Raw genomic sequence first — 14,895 nt, forward strand, 5'->3', positions numbered from 1 at the left:
CAAAGGGACAAAAATAAATAAATTAAAAAATATTAATAAAACTAAATCTTGGACCGTTTTGGTTTTTATTTTTTTATTTTTTTATTTTTTTATTTTTTTATTTTTTATAAAAGAGTTTGCGCGTCTGTGAGTCGACTGTAAGATCAAAGAACAAAGAATTCGCGAGGCCCAAACCCCAAACTCGACGCTGTGAAAAACCCTGAATTCTCTGATTTTCTTTCTCTGAGATCCGCCATGGGTTTCGCTACAGAGCGTGAAAACTTCGTCTACCTTGCTAAGCTCTCTGAGCAGGCAGAGCGATACGATGGTTAGGGTTTCTCCCTCTAATTTGGCTTCTTCAGCTACACATTTCTGTTTGACACTGATTGTGATTATTTTGTGAATCACGTTCCTTGCTGTATCTGTGTGTTATGGAGTTTGATATTATTTTCCTGTCGCTTCGTTTTTGCTAACTCAGTGTTTGGTTGGTGAGAAAGTGAAGGAAAATGGAGAATCTTTAAATTTTTGCGTTGTATGCTGATCTGAACTAAGGATCGTTCAGATAGTTAGTGTAAAGGAGGGATAGTTATTGCTATTTATATTTTGTGTGCATTTTATTACCCATTAACATAGTTGATCTATTTCCAGAAGATTTTATTATAATTGGATCTTGTTTGGAGCTCCAATGTGAAAGAGTAAAACTCCATGGAGATTTTAAATAGGGGAATTGCTCCACTTACTTAAATATATTTATGCCGTGGTGAAAAGTGTGGGTTCTTTTACTTGATCGTAGATTGAAACAATGATTATTTTTTGTGACTTCTCCTCTCAATTTTAACAGAGATGGTGGATGCAATGAAGAAGGTTGCAAATCTTGATGTTGAATTGACAGTTGAAGAGAGAAACTTGCTCTCTGTTGGGTACAAGAATGTTGTTGGTTCTCGTCGAGCATCATGGAGGATCCTATCATCAATAGAACAGAAAGAGGAAGCAAAAGGAAATGAGAATCATGTGAAGCAACTCAAGGAGTATAGGCAGAAGGTTGAATCAGAGCTCTCGACCATTTGTGGTGATATCATGACAGTGATCGATGAGCATCTAATTCCTTCAGCTACAGTTGGTGAATCTACTGTTTTCTATTATAAGATGTGAGACTACATTTCTCCAAACCCAAGCGATATTTTTCTTTTATCTTTTCATTTGGTTTTGAAATGAGCATCATGAAGGTAACTAATGTTGACCTTGAAATAATTTGGTTTTAGGAAAGGAGATTATTATAGGTATCTTGCAGAATTCAAGAGCGGTGATGATAAAAAGGAGGCTGCTGAACAGTCGAAGAAAGCATATGAGGTTACTCTCTCTCTCTCTCTCTCTCTCTCTCTGATGCTATAAAATTGTTGTTTGAGGGCTGTTACTGTTTTTTTCTATCTGGAAAGGTCGTTTTTCTTGTCCTCTATTGTTTATACATAAAAGGATTCGCACTAACTAATGGATGCTTTCTTAACTATCAACTGAGGATTTTTTTGGAAGACAAATTGGCATCTTGGCTTTTCTTGTTCTGTCAATGTTAAAGCCCTGTTTTCCTCTATTTTAATTCAGATTTTCAACTTGTTTTTATAGGACTTATCGTCTTGATTGATAAAAGAAAATGTTTCTCATCTTTGGTTAATTGAAAATGTATGTCAGCTGCATTTGTGCATAACTTATTTGTTTGCCAGAATTACTTTTGCATATGGATGTTGTCTCGTGAAGTTTTTGTTCATCTGCTTAACATGGCAAACATTGTCCCTGAAAAAAAAAATCTCTCCATGATCTCTCTCTCTCTCTCTCTCTCTCTCTCTCTCTCTCTCTCTCTCTCACTTGCCTATCTTTTTAAAATTTATGCCCTTTGCAGAGTGCCACTATTGCTGCTGAGGGTGAGTTGCCAACTACACATCCCATCCGCTTGGGTCTGGCTTTGAATTTTTCAGTCTTCTATTATGAGATCATGAATTCTCCAGAAAGGTTTGTAGGATGCTATCTTCTGGTTGATTAGTGTTAATTTATGTTATAATACCCTTCTTGATGTGAATACTGTTTTCCAGGGCTTGCCACCTTGCAAAGATGGCTTTTGATGAAGCTATTGCTGAGCTTGACTCGCTGAATGAGGAGTCATACAAAGATAGCACCTTAATCATGCAGCTTCTAAGGGACAACCTCACATTGTGGACTTCGGACCTTCCAGAGGATGGAGGTGATAGTATTAATCATTTCAGGAGTTAATCATGCAATTAATTCCCATGTGTAGGAAAGTTTAGAGGATTAGTATGTTATATTGGATTAGTCCCCTTCCCCTCCTATTATTGCTTTCCCCACTTTTCAGGATTTGCTTCAGGCTATATGCTTTGGTTATTTGTTCCTTGGTTGGATTGGATTTTAAATTAATTGCATTTCTTAGGGTGTCTTGCTATATGCTTTATAAAGTTACATGATGTTGCCATTCTTATGCTTGTGGGGTGTGTGTGTGTGTGTACTTTTCAATGATCTTCTTAAAGGGAAAACAATGGTGTGCGTGCTCAAGTCTCGCCCACTATTGTAGAGTAATCGCTTTAAAAGGTTGCATAAGCTAGTTGAGAAACTATGTTGTTTATTAGGATTTACAATCATAGACTGGCTGCCATTCCTCTCTCTTCAAATTTCATGGTTCAAAGGAATTGGCTATTAACATTTGCAGTGTTTTCAAAATTTTCTGGTCAAATTTTAATTTTGTGAAAAATTACTATGGAAAGAAGATTAAATTAAAAGACCTAGGATTTTTTAAATGGAATTTTGAATGTCATATAAACTTCATGGGCAAAATGGTCATGTAGTGTGCGTATGATTTCTCTAAGCAAAATCTGCTAGTTTGGTAACTGATAAACTTGGCATCTTGGTTGGTGAAATATTGTTTGGCTTGTGAGTTAAATGTCACTTATCTAAAACCTAGCTCATATTTCATTTATTGCTAGCAGAATATCTCTATTTTATATGTATTCTTAGAATCAAATACCCTTCAAAGGAAATGCTCCTTTCCTAATTTGGGACTGAGATTGTTTCTGGTGACAAACAAATGTATTGTTGACCAAAAAAGACAAACAAGTGTATCACAATTATCCTTGGGTCAATATATATTTTTTATAGCACAAGCGATAGTCTAAACTACAGGGGAGGGGGGTTTCTCACACACACACTACTATGATGCCATGGGGGTTCGAACCTGAGACCACTAGTCTTAAAGTCAAGTCCTTTTTCCACTGGGTTAGACCTGTTGGCATCCTTGGGTCAATATAGGTGTGCAGGTTCTGTCCTTCAGTGAGTTGCCTCTTCTGCAACTCATCAGTCACCCACCACAACCAATGAGATCAAGGTTGTTATGAAAGGGAAACTTTAAGAACAAAACATGTAAACCTTAGCCTTTGGAAGTGTAAGTTCTAGGATGGCACTTGTTGCAGTATAGTTGATTTTAAGGGATCTTGTTGGGTTTTTTTTTAAAAAAAAAATTGTTAAACAATAAATGTGCCAACGGACTCATGATAATTGACAATAGTGCATTGCATTGCATTAACTACCCCACCATCATCTTGAAAATTAAACTTACTCGGATTTCTAAGCTCTTAAAAAACTTGCTTTGAAAAATAAATTAAAATGTACATGGTTTGTATGAAATTGATGAATTTTAGTGAACATAAGTTAAATGGAAAAAAAAAAAAATTTAGGGGAGGACTGTGATGATGTGATTCTATAGAAGAGAAATTTTAGATAAATGGTACTTGAAGGTGGAAAACCAGTGAAAACGGTCCCATTGAGTTGTGACCTTCATTTTTATTTTCTGAATTGTATTGAATTTCATCATGGTAGTTTTCCAAAATAACTTTCTATGTGAAGAAGGCCAGTAATATACTGGTCTAACTACGACAGGAAGACTTGAGTTTTCTTCAGAGTGGGACAAGTTGACCATAAATAGAGAGCTCAAATTACCATTCAGAATGGATAAGTAAAAATCATCTATAAATGAAGAGACATTGCAGTAATGTCAGTGTCAGAAAGGTTTTAAAGGATTGGCTGTTGAAATGCATGTTAACATATTTTATTGATTCTATATTCTCCCTGTTAATCATGTTGGAAGGAAATATATTTGCATGTTAGAGATCAGAATTGGTAGTAAGTTTGTGTTATCTGAACTTTAAATAATTAATTGAACACTATAATGAATGGATATGAATGTGTTAGTAGTTTTATGAGCTTGGATTACGAAATGCGCTATATAGCATTCAGAGTTTGAAACATTGTAAACAAAATTGGATTGGTTCGCATCAAGTTTGTTAAGAGTATGAAATTTGAATTGTAAGAAGGCCTGGTGTGCATGCATTTAGTTGTTCAGTATCTTGGCAGGTAATTTCTGCATTGCAAACATATCAGTTAGAAGAAAGTTAGCTTATGAAAATGCTATCATCTTAGACAAAAAAAAAGACGGAAGGAAATAAAATGTTACTATCATTTATGGTTATTGTTCAACACATCTTTTTCACAGAGTGTGCATATGTGCGTATGTGCACATGTGCACATATTGAGGAAAAAGGGTGGGGGAATGGTGTGGTTAGGAAAGTGTACAAACATTTGTTTCCTTAGTGGTTTAAATAGCATTTCACTGAATTTTTTATTGTGTGAAAAATTTAGGAATAGCAGAATAGGGTAGGAAACATAAATTATGTACAACTTGGCTGCTTGTTGGACAACTTTTTGTCTCTGATGTTTTACATTGTATAAGTTGATTCTTGACTAGCAAAAAAGCTTCTGTCTCTAATTATGACTTAGTGAGTGGATGTCAGAACAAAACAAGTTTTCAGTAAGCGCACCTATGATAACTTTAATTCAGTAATTAACGTTGAGCATGCATTTCTGATGTACATTCCAAGCATTTAGTTTATATTTGTTTTTCTACACTTTGAAATGATATGTAGAGTTGAGAAAAATTGTTATCCTTGATGTTTAGAGGGTTTGATGGAATGGAATCTAATGATTAATAAGAGATCTCTCCACCCTTATTTGCTGCTTTGAATGATGCCTTTTTGGTATAGTAGCAATTGAGGGCACCAATTTTTTTTTGTAAAATTGAAGTAGAAAACTGACCTGCCATAAATAACCAAGTATGAAATATAAGCTTGTTGATGGGTAGCAAATTGGATCAATTTTAAATACCAAGCACCTTCTTTAATTCTTACTATCGTTTTTCGTATTTCTGCTGCAGAAGATTCCCAGAAGGTGAATGGCACTGCCAAGGTTGGTGGGCTGGAAGATGCAGCCGTGAGTATCTCGCATATTTCTTAGCTGTCAATTAGTATTCTGATTTGTTTGACCACTCTGCTCATTTATTTCTCTCTGGCAGTGATGCAGGTAGCACCTTAGAATGCACTCACTGTGTATTATGGATCAAGGATGGATCTGAGTCTTGTGTACCTTGGTGTTGGACAAAATTAGGAGTTTATTGTTTACCATGTTCTTATTTTTGTACTGATTTTCTTTCTTTTTTATTTTTATTTTTCCATTTGAGTCAAGTCCCGTGTTATGTGGTGTGGTTTATTATAGCATTGTATCTGGACATGGTATGAGCTGCATTCGCACTACCTTTCCCCTTTCGGTGATCTCGGATGAAGTATAGAGGATTTGACCTGATTGCTTAGGGTGATTTTCTTGTATTAGTGAAAATGCCATAGCCCGGATGGACGAATTCATACTGATCTGCGCTGTTTGGTGTACTAAATTTGAATGTATGTTGACGCTGTTATATTAGAAGTCTACTCGGTCTTCTTGCTTCTTACTTTGTTGTTATGCTTTAGACGTGTATGTTAAGTGGTATCTAGTTTGATTGTTTCATGTTGGATACTGTTTGCAACAATCTATAAAATGCACTTTAGACATTACTACCCATCGAATGACGACATGGAAGAATATGGTGAGAAAAGTAATCCGCTTTGTCACATTGAGCCTGTGTTTGGTGTCTAGGAATGGATCTGATTAGATAACTCACAAGAGTATAGTTCCTTCAACTTGGACAAAGTTTCGAAGTCGACGTTCGTTCGTTTCGTATTAAAACATACCTCGGATCTTGTGAGTTATCTAATCGGCACCACCTTTAACCTGTCAACCCAAGTAGCTTCTTCTTGGTATGGGTCTTGTCGTGCTCGAACGCTGGAATGGCGTGAACTTTAAGTATAAAGGAACAGGTTCCTGGGCTGGCTACCAGCTGAAAGCTGTTGTTTGAAGTGGGATTGTAATTAAAGAACATATTCGTTCCAGCATGTTTGATAATGCCTCTGTAATCACTTTAACAATAATAATGCCGCTCCATGTTCGAATTCCCATTCCCCAATATAATTTACATATTTTTTGGTATAAAAAAAAGGGTATTGGTTTGCTAATCATAAACATGATTGCAAGACTCTCTTTTTTCAAAACAAGAAATACAAGATTGAATTAATGGCTCCAATTGCCATTACAATCAAAAGTTTATCATGCCAACGTGCACCTTCTCAACTCAATGGCTCCAATTGGCATGAGAAGCCAGCCGGCTATATCCTTGTGTTGAATTTCATTATGAAGACTTTGAAAATTTACAAATTTTGCTATCAGCATAGATAGACTTTCATTATTTTCTTCTAATTTTTTTTGTTAAAGACGAATATTAACGTTTACATTTTTTGCTAAAATATTAAAGAGCCATTTTCGGTGTCGAAACTGCAACGGTGTTAGTTTGGTCCAACAATAAAAATAAAAATAAGAACAAAAATGTTAGTATGAGTTTTTTTTTGTTTCATTTATTTATTTATCTTTAATTGGAGGTTGTTTGTAGTTTTATCCGTCGGCATAGTATCAAAACAAAGAGAAGGCATATCCGGATCCGCCATAGGAAATGCCAAGTCCGTAGAGAATTGGAACACTACGTAACGTTTTGCTTACCAAACATAAGAGAAAGACTCTGCCCAGCCCATTTTACCAAACAAAGAAAAAAAAAATACTTTGCATCGTTTTTTCAGCAAAAGAAAATATATATATATATAAATCGTGGCAATTGATCCAAAAAAATATCATGTGGAAGTACGTATTGTGAAGAATCATTCTGCTGAAAATAAAAGAGAGGAAAAACAGAGGAGAGTGAATTTGTCTTCCTTCAATTTGCAATATCTCATCTCCATCACAACTTGCATTCAATTCGTAAGCACCTTTAGAACAATGCCATTCGAATGCCCATTAAGCTAGCAAACCCATCTTCTTCCTCACAACACCCAAAAAAGATATTTTGGCTTAACCACTCACAACTTGCCCTGCCCATCAGATGGTTTATATAATGACATACACAAACAGAAGAAAACCAATTCCAATCAAATTCTTGGTTTACAGTTTTCCTCAGTCTTTGGAAAACCTCTCTTGACAATTCCTCATTTGCACACACACAAAAAAGACTGACCCTTTTGGCCCAGCCATGAGCTGCTGTGACTGTGCCTCCAAACACTGCAATGCAGAGGCCCCAAAACCCAAGATCTTGGCTGTCATTTTTGATTTGGATGGGACCCTTATAGACACAGGTCTCAAATATCTTCTCCTAATTCAAAACCCCATTTGTTTTGGCTTGCTGGATTACTCTCTTTTTTGTTTAAGTATCAAACTCTTGTGTCTTTTGTTTGTGCCTGTGGTTCAGAGCGGGCTACAAGGGGGGTTTTCCAGGAATTCTTGGCCAGGTATGGGAAAGTTTTGGATAAGGAAAGGGAAGAGAAGAAGAGTTTGGGGATGACATTGAAAGACTCGGCAACTTCTGTTGTTAAGGACTATGATCTCCCATTGACCCCTGATCAGTTTATCCAAGAAATCATCCCCATGTATCAAGAAAAGTAAGGCTTTTCTCTATGCCACAGATAACCATAATTATATATATAATCATACTTGTTTGAGCTGCTCCCAGTTTTCAAATTTATCTCATATCATTAGTGTACATGTGATGTGAGCATTCATTTAGATGTCTCAACACATTTGAAAGTTCTCTGGAAGCAAGAAAGTTCTCTGGAAGCAAGCAAAGAGCTTTTGTGATATCAAGCCCCACGTTTTAAAATAGTAGCTATGTAGTACCGATTTCAGCGTGGTGATAATTGATAAGCATTATCATTTTATGATTTACTTGTATGTGCATGTGTTGTTGCTGGCCTTTGAATTGTCTCCTTATGTGCTAAGTTGTTGAGTGTGTACATTTAGGTGGTTGTACACGAAAGCTCTTCCTGGTGCTAATCGCCTTATCAAACATTTCCATGACCGTGGCGTGCCTATAGCGCTTGCTTCGAACTCCTTACGAGAATACATAGATGCAAAGATCTCTCACCATCGAGGTTTGTACAATTTCCTCTTTACCTCTCCAGGTTCCTAAATACTTAGCTTTTGATTGTTGTTGTTAATAACATATATAATATCACTTTGCTGATCCAAAATTTGAAAATGAAATGAAAAGTCATTGTGTTGCTGCCTCTTGCCCTACTATTGATTGTTACTTTTATTTTCTTAATTGTAGTCTTTAATAAAGGTAGCTGAGATTGAAGCTACTGCTGCTAAGTAATTTAAAAAATTTGATTATTTGGCAAATTGGCATGATTTTGTTGACTTATTTCATTCCTTGAGCCAATTTGATCTTTATAGTAATTATGGAGATTGCCTCTCTCTCTCTCTCTCTCTCTCTCTCTCATGTTAAAATGTTCTAAAATAACCTTCAAGTCTGTGTTATTCTCATTCAAATTTCCTTAACATAATGGATGGCCTGTGGTTTCTCTGATATTCTCATGTCTTATTTATTTAAACATCGATATAGGTTGGAAAGAAAGGTTTTCAGTGATTCTTGGCAGTGACCAGGTTAAAGCGGGGAAGCCCTCTCCAGATTTGTAAGTAGTGAATTCACAGAAAACTTAATGCTTCCTTGAACATATACAAATGGAACTTTGGAATTCTCCACCCCTTTCAACATGGAAGGCATCTAAAGGCCTGATCAGTCTCCATGAAAATAGAAAAGAAATCTGCTGAAATGATGTCAGCAAAAACTTGTGGCAGGAAAAAATTTCATTACTGTACTTCCGTTTTCTAGTGTTCACTAGTATCAGAACGATAACATTTCCACTAGTGTTCGCTTCAATTTTCTGTTAAGAATAAAATATCGTCTCATATACATTTTATTTTCCTTTTAGCTGATATTAATGTACTTCCCAAACTTTTACAGATTTGAAGAGGCAGCAAAGCAAATGGGCGTGGATGCAGTTCACTGCCTTGTGATTGAAGACTCAGTGTAAGATTAGTCACAAACATATACATCTGATATGAAATTTGTTTCAGTCTTATCAATAGTCCATCAGATTCCACAGTATGCTAAGTAGAGTTGATATTTACAGATATACATTGCTGATTAATTTAAGCTGTCTTTTCGTTAAACGTTTCATTCAAGTGGTGGTTACTGATGCAGCATTTGCTGCCAGGTCATTGATGTTCCTTATGCAGCCAAAAGAGAGAGAGAGAGAGAGAGAGAGAGAGAGAGAGAGAGAGAGAGAGAGAGAGAGCTTTGCTGACTGTAGTTAATCACATACATTTGTAATTAATCAAATATATTTCAACAGGGTTGGTGTTAAAGCTGCCAATGCTGCCCGAATGGAGGTAGTGGCTGTTCCACCTCGTGGTGAAGCTACTTGTTCTTCCCTTGCAAATACTGTGCTTCACTCGCTTTTGGAGTTTCAGCCTGAGCATTGGGGTCTTCCTCCATTTGAAGACTGTATATCTCTCTTCAAATATTTGCATGTAATTGGTAATGGGGCTTTCCTTACCTGTTCAATAATTGGTCGGTTAATGGTTGCAGGGGTAGATAATGCACTGCCGATTGAACCAATTTATTTCAGTGGTCTCAATGTCAATGGGTTTGTCAGTGAAGTCACAGGTTGGTGAATCATTTTATTACATAACTTAGCATGATGTAATATATCTGTTCATCAATTTGTTTGACCGAGCAGGAGTTTAATACATTCTAAGTTTGTGGTTAAGATTTGTGGAAATTTGTATTCAACTTAACCAAAACTCTAAAAATAACCAGAGGATGGAAGATCAACTCTCCCTGACCAAGTTTGGGGAGTTTTCTTTGGTTGGGCTGTAGCTGATATGGAGAAGACCTACAGAGTAGTGGTTGGAATTGGATTAGATTACAGTTCCTGTTCTCCTAATAAAAACATTGTGAGTATTCTACCCTAACTAGTTAATTTCATTCAATCTGTTTATTAAGTCTGTAATTGGAATCTGTTGAAAAGAATTAGCTTACCAACTGGCCATTTTATAAAGTGATTCTGTTTTGCTTTCTTCCAACTTTATCTAAAACAAGTTATTTCTATGTTGATTCCTAAGTTTGCATGGATGCGGTTAGTTCCATTTTGAGATGCACTATGTTTTTATCAATTCAAAAAGTTATATTGAAGAAGATGTTTTTGCCCTTTGATGTAGCAAATATACACAGTTGATGGAAACAATTGCTGTATATCTAATCAGCAAATGAAACTGCTGCTTGTCGGCTACATCCGGGGATCGAATAAGGTAACAGCATGTTTGTAAACTGATACAGTTTAAAGATATGGGGGACATCATATAGTTTATATCCTGCCCTGTTCTTTTTGTTGAGTAGTGCCTCTAATTTGAATCGATGAAACCATTTTCCCGATGTTCAAGTCCAAACTCTGTGACTGTGAACTGGCCTGGGGTTTCAGCTCATGAAGTATAACAAACATTAAATTCTTATTGATATTTTGTTATTTTAATGCAATGAATGTATCATTAGTCAAATTAGTATATGTTCTAAAGCAAAACTATGCATGTACTGCAGGAAATTACATCCTTGGATGCAGAAACACTCAAGGAATGTAAGTCTATTGCGAGTGCTTCATTGGATCTGCCAATATTTAGTCACCATGGTTGTGTGCCTCTGTATCCAGAACCTTTTTCTGTGGAGGACATGATTGGCTGTGATGAGATACAACAATACTGATTTGTTCAAGCTTTTCTTATTACTCAGATGAGAGGAAAAAGAGAAAAGTGATTATGTACCCTATTAGAACTTTGATGATAAATTTACACTGATTTAATGGTGGAAGTAAAGTGTTCTTAGCTTCATTTTGTTTCCATGATTGTTATTGCCCACTTCTATCACCATGTGATCTTGTGCACAAAATGGCCACATTTGTTGGTGGTGCTCAAAATGCTATAGATTCCAAGATAAAGCTGTCTGGAAATATTTTAGTCGAAGAATAGTATATAAAATTTAGTAATGATAATCTGGACAGAAAATTCGACATGATTCAATTAAACATTATTTACTAAGTTAAAAGGCAGTTTTATCTAGTCTAGTGGTATTTCTTCACTTAATTGGAGGAGATCTAAAGTTCGACTTATATGAATGACGATGATGATATGTATTTGTAATGAGGTTGATGCCTAATTGTGACTAGGCTCCATCATCGTGATGCAGCTTTGAAAATTACAGTTACGTTGTTTTTTGATATCCATTGCTTTTTTAATTTTTAGTTTTCATTTTCATTTTTTTTAAACAGAAAATGGAAACATGTGTTTATTTTTTTTGTGCCAAAGTTAAGAAGGGGAAGGGGGAAACTTGCAGGTCTTTGGCACATATCCAGAAGCTAGAAGAAGCAAAAAAATATGATCATAGGGTGTTGGGTAAATATCAAGAGCTTTTCTTTTTTGACCCAGTTAGGTTATGCATTGAGTTCATATTTCTTAAAAGTAATCTAACTGTGAGTGATTAAGTACTGGGAAGACAGATTGCTGGATAAACATGAAATTAAGGTCAATACTCAGATTTGAAAATGTATGTTTATTTATTATTAGTTCTGTGTATATGAATGATACCAAATATTGGATAATGTCATGAAGAAGAAGGCTATGTTGCTCTATGAAGTACGGGTGTTCATTGTATACTAGCTTAGTTGCTTGCTCTCTCACTCTCTCTCTTTCCTTTGGTTACCTTGGAAACCTATGACATCCTAACTGATTCCCCCACCCACCCTTACCACTTGGGCTAACCCCAATGGCTTCTAGCTTATTTATTTATAAGCTCAGTGGGTTAAAAACTTGACGAAGCTCGGTCAGTACAGTTTTCATAATTGGCTTAGCTGGAACTGAGCCAGATGGATTGGTTTGGATTGGAGAAGCTAACCCAGTTTCTTCTCTACTCATTCACTTGGTGAGGATAGAATGGTCAAATTCTGTGACTGATGTTGCTGTTTTGGTCCATTATCTGTACTTTTTTAAAGCACTACAGTTGGGCCCCCAGAATTTCTTGTTTGTGTCTGGACGTGCTTACATCGTTAGTCATGTTGCAAGCGCAGGTGAATGAAGGGGATGGTGCTAGCCCTGACCCCGAATTTGTTGACACTCGGCACACACTGAGCCTGATTGCTGATTGCCCAATAAAAGCATAACATGTGGACCTTGTGCACTACGTCGGAAAACGACCAAACTGCCCTCTGCCTCGGCCTTGGAGTCACCTTGGGGAAACTCGAAAGGATACCAATTAGCACGTCGATGACAAGACCTCCTCTCCGTCGTGCCTCATAAAGTGTGCCCATGTCCTCTCAAAAGCCACGTCTAAACTGCCTAAATCACCACCTAACCAGATGGGATTATTGCTGCGCGTGACAGGCTACTCTGCCCACACCCGCACCCTATTAAAAACGTAAAGTCATCATGAGAAGAGGATGTGGGTGAACCCCGACCGCCCATCACCTGACAAATTTGATGTGACATGAACGGCTCGACTTCGAGCCGAGGTGACCGGCTTGTAAATTATCTTGTTTAAAATCTTTCTATAAATAGAACATGTGATTTTGTAAAAAGGGATCCATCTTTTTCTCTCTTTCAGGCCATCTCCAACCATGTTGGGGCTAAACTCAAATTTTCACCCTCCAAAATACAACTATTCATGTATTTTCAGGACTCAAAAAAAAATTTCATTCAACCTTGCAAACTCATAATTTGAGTCCGCAACTTTATTAAATTGTTTAAGAATGATTAACCTCTAAATTTTTTTTCTAGTTAATTTTTCTTGACATGATTTTTGTTTCAACATTCGTGATTTAATTTTCTAAACGTTTTAACCTAAAAAAATTAAAATTCCAAAACATAATAGAATTTCACTTTAAAATAAAAACAAGTACAACACCATGCGTATGCCGGGAATAATTCGAACCCTTCATAAAAAAAGATAAACGACAATCATAAAAAAAGATAAATGATAATTATAAATAAAGTTAAATAAAAATAAGTTGTTGAAATTTTTATTTTTATTTTTAAAATAGCACAGCATATATTTGAAAATATGACCGTTGGTCAGTTCAAAATGCCACGTGGGCCAACTTGTTGCACAAGCTGCTAGCATACAGCAAAATGCACATGGGGCCTATCAATTTTTGGTGTTCACTTGGGCTTCCAGCCAGAAAAACAAAAAAGAAAAAACAGATTTCGGGCCCACAAAAATTATAAGTCCAGGCAATACTTAGGGTGGAATTCCACCCAAGATTTGAGATTTCTCAAATTTCCACCCCCCAAAATACATGGGTTGGAGAAGTTTTTAGGACTCAAAACCTATAATTTGGGTTTCCACCCATTGGGTTGGAGATGGCCTTAGGGAATCTTGAAAGGAGAACAATATACAAGGAATACACAGAGAGAACCTTGTCCCTTATCTTCATAAGAATTGCGTTAAATACTTATATTTTTATACGTTAGCCATGGGAATATCTGTGGGTACAACATCTGGCGCCGTCTGTGGGAAACTACACTCAAAGGTTACGCGTTAGCTACTCCACTACCAACATGTTGGGTCGAAAGATGAAGGGGATCTCCACCCCCGGCACTCCCGATCAAAGAAACACGAAACGCCGGAAGGCAAAAAAACAAAGGATAAGTGCCCTCGAAGCCAAAGTTGAACTACTCCTTAACGAGGCCGACGCCATGCAAGATCTAAACAAAACTCTTCATAACCATAATGAGCGCTTGCAAGAGCAGCAGATTAGCCTCCAAGAGAACCTATGAAGAGCACAGAGGAAAGTCATTAGGGATTCAAGCCGTACCAAGAGAGTGGAAAGATGCCTATTTAGCGAGGAGTCGACGTCTGCTTTGATGCCTCAACATGGTAACGTTGCCCCCAACCCTGACCCCGAGAGCACCAACTCTAAGGAAACCATCCCCGCCGATCGCAGCTCAAGCAAAAGAAAAGATCACATCGCCGAGATTGACAGCCAAACCCTGGACGAACCTATCGTTCTTTCCCATGAGCTCGACTTGAGAGCAGCAATGAAGGCCATGATCAAAGGAGAGATGGGGAGCGTATGGGATAGGCTCAGCAAGGTCAAAAGGACCCACAACCCGCTTGTCCCCTCATTTTTCGAAAGACAAAATCCCCATCCCCTATACCAAAGAACTTCTCGAAGCGACTGTCGTCGATGACACGAAGGCCCCGAAAATTACTCCCTACGAGGGACTCCCTGACCCGTATGACCACCTCGACAATTTCCACTATACCATGGAGGGCTGGGGGGCGAATGAGGCAACCAAATGCAGACTCTTCCCAACCACCTTGAAAAGAGCAGCCCTGAATTGGTTCAAAAGGATGAATCTCGAATCCATCGACTTGTTTGCTGAGCTGCGCCGGGCGTTTCTGGACAGGTACATGATCATATCAAGTCGATTACATACCGCCAACGACCTCTCGGCTGTACGACAGAGACCGAACGAATCACTACACGACTATGTCACCCGCTTTAACAACGAATATGCTCAATGTGAGGGCTGCGATGAGGCAACGACTCATAACGCCCTCAT

At 37.3% G+C, this 14,895-nt stretch overlaps 2 protein-coding genes across 2 annotated transcripts; both read left to right on the forward strand.

The window, feature by feature from the left end:
• The first annotated feature begins 129 nt into the window (after window positions 1–129).
• LOC110766973 (14-3-3-like protein D) lies at window positions 130–5,815 on the forward strand. Its single transcript, XM_021970400.2, has 7 exons — window positions 130–307; window positions 821–1,127; window positions 1,242–1,329; window positions 1,874–1,983; window positions 2,064–2,212; window positions 5,246–5,301; window positions 5,384–5,815. Exons 1-7 carry the CDS (start codon window positions 235–237, stop codon window positions 5,384–5,386), a joined length of 786 nt encoding a protein of 261 aa, XP_021826092.1. The 5' UTR covers window positions 130–234; the 3' UTR covers window positions 5,387–5,815.
• Window positions 5,816–7,083: 1,268 nt separating this feature from the next.
• LOC110766972 (bifunctional riboflavin kinase/FMN phosphatase-like) lies at window positions 7,084–11,178 on the forward strand. Its single transcript, XM_021970398.2, has 10 exons — window positions 7,084–7,580; window positions 7,694–7,883; window positions 8,242–8,372; window positions 8,846–8,915; window positions 9,248–9,313; window positions 9,639–9,790; window positions 9,875–9,952; window positions 10,106–10,242; window positions 10,507–10,596; window positions 10,883–11,178. Exons 1-10 carry the CDS (start codon window positions 7,478–7,480, stop codon window positions 11,042–11,044), a joined length of 1,179 nt encoding a protein of 392 aa, XP_021826090.2. The 5' UTR covers window positions 7,084–7,477; the 3' UTR covers window positions 11,045–11,178.
• The last annotated feature ends 3,717 nt before the right edge of the window (window positions 11,179–14,895 follow it).

Source organism: Prunus avium, chromosome 3, assembly GCF_965620075.1.
Source record: "Prunus avium chromosome 3, drPruAviu1.hap1.1, whole genome shotgun sequence".
In the NCBI taxonomy this organism is placed as follows: Eukaryota; Viridiplantae; Streptophyta; class Magnoliopsida; order Rosales; family Rosaceae; genus Prunus; species Prunus avium.